Genomic DNA, 9,859 nt, shown 5'->3' with positions numbered 1-9,859 from the left:
TCATCTTTAGATAAGTCTCTTACTATTCAGCATTAATAAATGTCATGGTAAAACATTTTCTAGAAATAATAATATCTGTGACTTTTCCCTTCGATATTTGAAAGCCTTATACAGAGTACCTAAATAATGTAGTTATAGTTATATTTAATCATTTATACAAGGTTCCCAAAAAATAGACATTTGGTTGTTATTATATCAATTCTTGAAGTAGGTAAAGACTACTTAATTTGTATTTATATAATGTTAGTAACTGCTACAATAATAAAAAAAATCCAAGAGGCACAATATGCTTCAAAATATTTATTAATACGATAATATAACTAGACTAGAAAAATACGTGAATTATAAAATTTGGCACAAAACTTTGGTATATAATTTATAATAATTTTAAGGCACATTAATGAATCGTTAAATTCACACAATTTGAGTAGTTCAATAATTTTATACCAAACCTAATTTAATTTACCTAAATTACAGCTAAACCTATATTATGTCTTCAAAGGAACATTATTCTATATAGCATCACTTAACACATCAATGGCACAAAATGGTCAAATCATAACTGCATACTGTTGAGACCAAACTCATGAGCCCTGAGCCTCCAATTTGCAACACTGTTATAAGGTTGATGTGCAGAAACAGGCGGTGGACAATAGGCATTCACGAACACGCAAGAGGGAGGATTCTGCAATGGATTTCCAGAAGAATATCGGTTTAAGTCTTGATGCATCGCGTTGTGTTGACTTCCGTGTGGATTTCCAAATCCTTGGTGTTGCATCACCAGAGAAGCATAGTCGTTGGAGTAAAAGCCGTGATTCAAGTTTAGGTTCAGTAGATCGGTTGGTCCAGTTGGAGTGGAGTTGATCCAAGGAGGGTTCTTCATCTGGCTGAAGTCTTGCGATCTCCTGGCTGGAATCGGTCTTTCCGTTGGGGTCAGTTGGATCTGGACTGGCGTTGGCGATTGGACTGCTATGGCAGTCGATGTTCTTTGATTGGACATAGCAGAACGCTCATTTCTACGGAATTTGGCACGACGGTTTTGAAACCAGACCTAAAAAACAAGAATACATTGTTTTATATGTAAAATTACATTATACTTTAAATTGTATAAAAAGATAACGTCAATTTTTTACGATTCATAGTTTTATTTTAACTTTTGTTTTTATCATACATATTTGTGGTTGTTAATAATATATTATGATACGTAGTATATTTTGAATCCATAATTGCTTAATTTTAGGCTTTAGAACTGTGGAAGATCGATTCATTTAACCACAAGCTAGGCAGCGCCTCAGCAACACTGACGTGATGGCGACGAAGGCAAGATTGGTTCTTTGGTGGACCACAACGGGAGCGCGACAGTCGGCGGTGCTTCGTCCGTCGATCATTCAAATAACATTCAACACATGTAACTATTTGTGAATAACACAAATTAAATATCAGCGATATCTTTACATATATATAAATCAAATAATTGCATCTCTGCTGAAAAATAAGGTATTTCGTGAATACGTGACATTTTGTATGTGGCAGACGAGACTTTTATTAGCGCGATTTTTATCTGTTAAAAGCGGGAGACGGGGGCAAAAAGCTTTTGTAAAAGTTGTACTGAGATGTTACGCTCAGCTGTTGTCGTAAATATTTACTTTTTAAAGCAGGTATCTACTCTACCACTTGAACATTTAACTATAACAAAATTATCGTGTCAAAGTTTGTTAATAAAGAGTTTAATTCTAACAAGGAATATAAATTTCCTTAACATTTTAAATGTAAAATACAAGAATCACCATTTCGCGACGCCTATTTGTTAAAAGCGGGAGATGAGGAATATTTTTTTATGTTGAGATGTTGGGATTTCGTTTATTTACGTTGAATGTAAATGAACGAAATGTAAATGAGCGTGTATGTTGTAAATATTTATTATTTAACCATCGAAAAGTTGAATAACACACTTCTGGTTACAATATATTATATATAAATTATAATAAGGTTTAGAATTCAACCCTAAATTATTTTTATTATTATTTTAATTTTGATTTTTTTATCATATCTTCCGTTGTAACTTGCCATGCGTAAGCCCAATGCGTTACAACGGGGTAAATCTGTTCCAACCAAGTAAGTCAATCAGATATAATGAATACCAGTAGGAATACAGGTAAGTATTAACCGTGTGGGGGATCTTTTTATTGAAACTCGCGTTAATGACTGTTACCAAAAATGATCATTCATCAACAATTAAGAGAAACTAGACAATATAGTGTATAGGATATGACAACAAAAAAGGCCTTCGTTACAGCTAGAAAAAAGGTTCACATAAATAACACGCAAGGATTTTCCGGTGCATTGACAGAATATTTCTCTGTTGCGAAACGGTCACGAGAAACAATATATCATCAGAAGACAAAAAGCACCGTAAGTTCACAATATTCCCGTTGCATAGATCGACCTAGAAGATGTCCATCATTTTCTAAAGGTGTAAACATATTTCATTGTTTCATTCACTGCATGATTGTGATTGGTCAGCAAGCTTTGAATACTTAAGGCTGATATCCAATGAGGAGAGGGCAGACACCGGCAGACACTTTCCACCCGCGAACAACATATGGTCATGGACGCACACATTCTGACACACACATCAACTTTTGCTATACTTTCGCTGCCACACCAATCAGAACTCTGAGGATCTTCGAGACGCTACGGACCACTATACTTTTTTAATTAAAAATAATTTAGAATTACTATTTATATTTTATAAATCCAAATTAATAATAATATATAGCCCAAAACTAAGGTAATAGAGTGAATGTACATACACTTACATACATACAAAGAAGGATGTGGATTAAGAATAACAAAATGTGTTGTGTATGTGTAATTTGAATGTGAACAAAAAAATATAAAATAAAAGTAAATAATATTAAATTTAATTAAATTCAAAAAACTTATCTACCGCAAGATTATGAGGCGTATTATGCGAACAGTCATAAACAGATCTATAAAATAATGCTGTGCGAACATCAGCGGGTATCGATATTTCATCTTATAATAATAAAAGTTCCTCTCGATTCTGTGATATTATAATTGAAACCAAACTGTATTTCACTTTTGAGATTAATAGAAGTCCTAAAAGATGAGTTCAGAAAAACGCAAGCTGTTTGCAATTGGGACATGCTGACGTGTTCTCGCGTATCCGCAGCATCTCGATGACAGTGCTGCCTTTGTACTAAGTCCAAACTGAGCCATATCTCATATCCTCATTACTTCCAATTGGCCACGCGCTTATGGAAGTGGAAAATTCGCACCACGTGTGCATTTCGAAACCAGATGCGCCCAACCCGCGATCCCACGCATAATTACAAAGGAAATCTCACCTGAACTCTCGCTTCGCTGAGGCACACCTTCGTAGCCAGATCTTCTCTGACGAAAGCGTCTGGATAGTGCGTCTTTTCGAACACTTTCTCTAACGCCGTGAGCTGCTGGCTGGTAAACGTGGTTCTGTTCCTCCTCGGCTTCTTTTTACCACCTTTATCTCCAGATTCTTCAAAACTACAACAATGCGGATCCAAGTCTTCTTCTATAAAGCTCTTATTATCTTCCGAGTATCTATAAAGGTCGCCTTTAAGGACAGTTCCGCTCTTGTCTTCCACATATTGATTGACAATCTGAGGGCTTTCTATCGAGTTGTATGTATCGTTTTTAAGCATTTTCTTAGTCTTGGAAGTCTTGGAGGGAGGGTGATGATATCTGGTGACGTCGGTAGCCGCAAATGCGTCGCCTGTAACAAGATTTTTTCTCAATTCCGTGATTTCTGGTTGACGTCTCTCAGATGTAATAATTAAGCCGGTGGCAATGGGGTTTAAAAATAGCTCGCGTTTTTTATGCTGCAAGCAAGAAATCGTCAGAAAGAAAAAGTGTCTGTGAAAAAGTAGCTAGTGTCTCCGCACCAAGTGGAGCATCATCAGCACAATTTAAAAAGCCATTAATCAAGCCGGAGCGCTTGCTCTCTTGCTCTTTGTTTCACACGAGACACGTGTGTAGAGTTCCGCGAAAGCTCGCGGCGTTTTCAGTGTAATCTTGGACGAGTGAGACACTGACAAAAAATGACAAATGATATTAACTATTTCCTCGCACCAATTTCCTTAATTGCGTGTAAACGCATGCCTCATTAATAAAATATTATGTTTACTACAAAATATATTTAAATAAAACGCAGTCCAATATTATATGTATTTAACTACTTTTAATAATTAAAAATAAACAGCAATAAAAATAAAAGCAACTGCAAAAATTTTAGTTGAAGAAAATTGATCTAGTTTATATTTACTCACAATAAAAATCAAAAAATGTAAGAGTAAAAACATGATAACGCTTACAATTTCTTACTGACTAAAGTAATTAAATTAAAGAGTAATTTTAAAATACGATATGGTATAAGTATTAGAACTGCATTTGCTTATAAAAGATATTAATCTCTTATGGGAATTTTGTTTCAAATATTTGCATACTAAAAAAGAATACATTGTATTTTAATGTAATTAAAATCGTCAGTTTTTCAAATAACAGTGAATAAAAAAAATATATATGTGAATGTAATATAAATAGTCAGAAAGTTTTAAATAAAATGAGCGTGCTCTCTGCTGTCGCTCTGTCGCTATTCTCGCTTCGTTCGTCGCTCTAAATACCTCGCGGTCTACGTACAATTAAATAGATTCATTGATTGTTATTTATGGGGTGTTCATTATTCTGACTAACGCTTTCTTGCTACTAATCTGTCCAATAGTTTCGGTGCGAGTAAGATATTTTATAAAATATTTATGAAATAAATGTTTTATTGCCGATTTATATTTATAAATGTCATAATATTTTTTTATTTACATGATCATCCTATATTTTAAATCTGATCGTATTTTATATTTTTTAATCTGACCGCATGCTATTTTTATTCTAATCACTTGATATTTATTCTGACCCTGAATAATACAATTATGACTGAACTCTGATCAAGATTTGATTTTTATCTAATTGGTTGCCTTTCATTTATAAGTTGTCTGTTAAAATAACATTCAGTCAAATATAACTAACCATTTATTTAAAAAATAGCACATATATCTTATTGCATATAAAGCACTGAGCGTTTAATATAAATACTAACCGTTTTACAACTACTAATTTGACTACAAACCAAATATTAATTGTACTGACCGTTTAGTTATTGTATGGTACAAAAATATTTTATATGAGCCATTTCATTTCATATTTCACTACTCTGGTAAAATACGATATAAATATTTGTAAAAATCATTTATTATAAAAAAACATTTTCTATTGTATATAAAATACTAAGTGTTTATATTATTTATATTAAATACTGACCGTTTTACAATTGCAGATTTGACTACTAACCATATATTAAAATTACTGGCCGTTCAATTTTTGTATGATATAAAAATATTTTAGACTAATTTTATTGCATGTTTCAATTATTTTTTTAAAATACAAATATATATTCAAAATACAACTAAGCATCTATTTTAAAAAAAAAAATGAAATACCAACATTAAATCTAAAGGACTCAATAAATACATGACTCTGACCCAATAAATACAGGACTAAATAAAATACATTTAATAAGATAAACCACTGCCACTAATATAATAAACACCTAAATTTGCTTGGAACGCTATGAAATTAATTGCAGGTAAATTAATCTTTTATTATTGATTTAAAAGTTGGCTTATAATTTAATTAATTAATTAATTGCGTAAGTAATTTTATTTGATTTGGGTCAAAATATTTATTAAGCGGACAACAGTTTAATAAAATAAATATTAATTACTAACTGTCGTTCCTTCACTATCGTGAGGTACCGCAGCAAGTACTAATAATAATATGGTCTCATGATGGAATAAAAAAATAACTAATCTGAAATATTGTTTCAAAGTGGCGCCATTTCAATAACAAATAACACTGTTAAAAGTTTAGATAATATATTTGTTGTCATATTATATACCTATAGCAAAAAAATTATAATACATTATAATTTTTTTATAGAATATTTCTCATTTTCTTTCTTTTTTCTTAGAAAAGAGTACTAAAAAAACTATAGCATACATTGGATGTATACATACACAAAGAAATGCATATGCATACATCTCATGAATGCTATATTTTTTTAGTACTCTTTTCTAAGAAGAAAATAAGGAAAAAATAGTATTATAAATTTTTAGCTATATATCATAATATGACAAAAAATATATATTATTTAAATTAATATTTTTTATGTATATGTATGTGTATGTATACATCCAATGTATGCTATACTTTCTGTAGTACCTTTTTCTAAGAAAAAAGTAAGGAAATGTGAATTATTCCATAAGAAAATAATATTATAAATTTGTTGCTATATATCATAATATGACAAAAAATATATATTATTTAAATATATTTATTTTTTTATATGTATTAATGCCACATGTATGTATATTATTTATATTCATGTATATCCCATATATGTACATACTATATGGGATAAACTGATTTTTGAGAACACAATAACTGCCATAGTTCTAATCAGATTTACATATATAAAACTTTTATGAAAAATATGCTTTATTAATATATTGGCTTTATTTGTTAGCCAGTCTGATCAGTGGTGTAGCTATGGTGAGGCGGAGGGGGCGGGCCGCCCCGGGCGGCACTTGCTTGGGGGCGGCATATTCGCGATGGGATCGTCTAGTGTGGTTCTTAACCCTGAATGCACTAAAACATCCACGAATAAGAAGATCTTAATAATAATTTATTTATTATTTTAAGAAATGCTGATTTTATGACCCTGCAAAAAATGTATGGGGGGGGGGCAATTTTAAGGACCGCCCTGGGTGGCACATACCCTAGCTACGCCACTGAGTCTGATTCGCTATTTAGTTTCAAAATGGCAAGCACTCAAAATGGCAAAATTTAAAAATCATTACAGAGTTACAAAAAAAACAGAAGTTATAAAACAACAATTAAAGCAATATACAAATTAACTGACTTTATTTTCATAATAAATAAAAATATATATTGCGGACTATATTTATACATTTGATGTTTTTTATATATTTATACGTGCATATATGTGAAAAATAAATAATTACTGGTAATATTTATAAGAACGTCTGTTTAATTTTTTATAAAAAAAAGATGATTTAAAATTGCCTGTTTGTATAAAACACAACAATATAATAGTGGTTCATAAATAATATTTCAAAGTGTAATAAATATATAAAGTAGATCATAATGGCTTAAATTGATGCTTTGAATAAATTATAATTTGTCAATTAATTATAAAATATGTATAGTTAAAATATATATATATACATTTATGGATAAATAAAACTTATCTTTTTTAATTACACATACAGACATTGAATAAGTTACTGGGTTTTAAACCGAAGTATTGGTTACAATTACCAACAGCAGTTTCAAATTGAATAACAAAAAATTCGCTATTTTCTAATTCACTTAATATTGCTACACCAGTGTGACGCATTGGTCTGAATTATGCAATATAATAAGTGTTAAATTGAAACACATCGCCACTTAGGTATATAAAAATAAGCTTACCGCTTTTTTGCACGACTTGTTCACTAGCAACGAAATCACAATCGACATTACGATCGTGATTCACTCCAACTCCACTCCCGAACACTCCATGATCTTGGCTCCTGTTCATCATCACCATGTTGTCTCCGAACTCCGCAGACGAATCCTCGTGAGAACTTTCCAACTCGAGAAGATTCGTCACCGAAAATCGCATCATCTATGCTCCGGCGAGATCCATACTATTTTTTAACAAATCAATTGAAAGAAAGTCTCGAGTTGAAAAAAACATAAACAAATCCCCGCGAAATGTCACTACTTCAAAAAATGAAAATGAAAATGGCGGTAGCTTATTTATCACTTTGGTGTAGTGAAATTTTAATTCGAATCAACCGGTATGGCTTTATAATTGGTTCGCGTTGGTTCGAATTAAACAATTAGCCGCGGGGCGATATGTCACGGGTCTTCTTCATTAGCTTGTGTCTTGTAAAATCAGAGCACGGACCCTGACTGAGGACACACGTGACCCCGGGATCTGCATGAGAGTATCGGCTGGGGATCGACAACTGTCGGCTAGCGAGACCTCAAAAAAATATTAACGTCATCAAAGTTTCCAACGTGAATATATTTATTGCAAAAGTCAGTCGCGTGCGTTAGGCGATTAATATTTAAAGATGGTGCACCTTGCCCGTAACTGTGAATGTGCTAATGAGGCGAAAGGTGTAAATTACTGAATTGCCAGCTTTTATCGTTACGCCTATAGTCCTAATGAGACCCTTATAAATTTATTTGGGAGTTATGCCATAATAATTGCAATTAGTTGCTCTTTACAAAAGAAATCAGTTACTTCTATATTTTAATTTTTTATTACAAATCTGACAATTATGATTTGCCAAATCACCCCAATGCGTCATGCTAGACATTATACTACTAAACTGACCCTGGTATTGTTTTAATTCATATCGTGTCTGGGAGATTGAAATTAATTGTTATTTTTTTTAATAATAATTCTAATCAAGTATCACAGATTAGGTTTTCCTAGATTTTCCTAATCTCATGCATGAACCATGCTGAGTAATATTCAAATGAAATTGAGACATGCATTTTTTGATAAATTCAAAGAGTACCCTTTTAAAATCAACGTCAAAAGCAATAATATCGTGCCGTCGCAGTGAAAACGATCGTTTATCTAGCGTTCTTATTAAGACTTTTTAAAACAATATTACGGCTTACAATAAGGGAGAATCTAATGAAGCATATTAAAACCAAATTTTAACCTTGCCATGAATTTTTGCTTTTGCCGTGAATTTTTGACTTCTGAAAAGGAAGTATTCTTTTTTGCGATCTTATATTGCTCAAAATTTAGTTTAAATATATTTTATTAAATTCTCATTTATTTTAAGCCGTAATATTGTTAAAAAAGTGACTAAATATGAACTCTAGACAACCAAGCTATCCTTAACAATATAATAATAGATTTATTATATAAGAGAGCTTATAAAAATACATTCAAACCAAATTTTGATATGCGAGTATTAGTTAAAGTGTATTCAAACCAGATTTTGGTCAATAGGAGGGCGCAAAAATATTTATTCCTTCTCAGAAGTCAAAAATTCACGTCAAAAGCAATAAAATCGTGTTGGCGCTGTCGCAGTGGAAACGCTCGGTAATGGTTGGTTGGTTGAATATGTATTTTTGCGCTCTCCTATTGGTCAAAATTTGATTTAGATGTGCATTAATATTGTTATAAAAAAGCGTAATATTGTTATAAAAATTTTCTACTGCGACGGCTACTGCACGATTTTATTGATTTTGACGTGGTTTTCGACTTCTGAGAAGTGATATTTTTTGCACTTTTTTCTTGGTTAAAACTCGGTTTAGATATGCTTCATTTATTCTCACTTATTGTGAATAGTAATATTGTTATAAAAAGTCTTTATATAACTAAGCGTTTCTACTGCGAAGGTGACGGCACGATTTAATTACTTTTGACGTGGGTTTTAAACAAGTACCAAGAAAAGTGACTAGAAAATGCATATCGTTGTCCTTTTCTCGGACATGCCCGAATTAGCTCGGAAATGTGGATTTTGTTAATTCTTATCTCAAAGAAAATTATCATAGCCTTTTTTTATTAAAAATTAAATTTGTACGAATATTTTTAAACGTTTTAGAACGACTGCATTTTTTTATACTGCATAAGAAAAGATGGGTCTGTGTCAGATGTTTTTTAATCATTTTAAAAAAAAGGATTGTGACCGGAAAGTGGTTAATGAAATAC

General features: G+C 31.7%; 1 protein-coding gene across 1 annotated transcript; it reads right to left on the bottom strand.

Moving 5' to 3' along the window:
* Positions 1-285: 285 nt before the first annotated feature.
* LOC148229054 (uncharacterized) lies at positions 286-8,145 on the bottom strand. Its single transcript, XM_088197119.1, has 3 exons — positions 7,606-8,145; positions 3,372-3,775; positions 286-1,051 (listed from the first exon to the last, which is right to left on the bottom strand). The coding sequence occupies exons 1-3, from the start codon at positions 7,799-7,801 to the stop codon at positions 557-559; spliced, it is 1,095 nt and encodes a 364-aa protein (XP_088053245.1). The 5' UTR covers positions 7,802-8,145; the 3' UTR covers positions 286-556.
* Positions 8,146-9,859: the final 1,714 nt, after the last annotated feature.

Source organism: Plectrocnemia conspersa, unplaced genomic scaffold, assembly GCF_051122295.1.
Source record: "Plectrocnemia conspersa isolate PC_06_02 unplaced genomic scaffold, ASM5112229v1 ptg000011l, whole genome shotgun sequence".
NCBI lineage: Eukaryota > Metazoa > Arthropoda > Insecta > Trichoptera > Polycentropodidae > Plectrocnemia > Plectrocnemia conspersa.
This window is presented reverse-complemented; position numbering and strand designations above follow the sequence as displayed.

Bases quoted from the DNA above. Each gene is read 5' to 3' on its own strand.
- LOC148229054 (XM_088197119.1), bottom strand. From the start codon at position 7,801: ATGATGCGATTTTCGGTGACGAATCTTCTCGAGTTGGAAAGTTCTCAC. The intron at 3,776-7,605 runs GTAAGCTTATTT...ATCTTGTTACAG, and splicing joins ACAAGTCGTGCAAAAAAGCG to GCGACGCATTTGCGGCTACC. The intron at 1,052-3,371 runs GTGAGATTTCCT...CTTGTTTTTTAG, and splicing joins TCAGCGAAGCGAGAGTTCAG to GTCTGGTTTCAAAACCGTCG.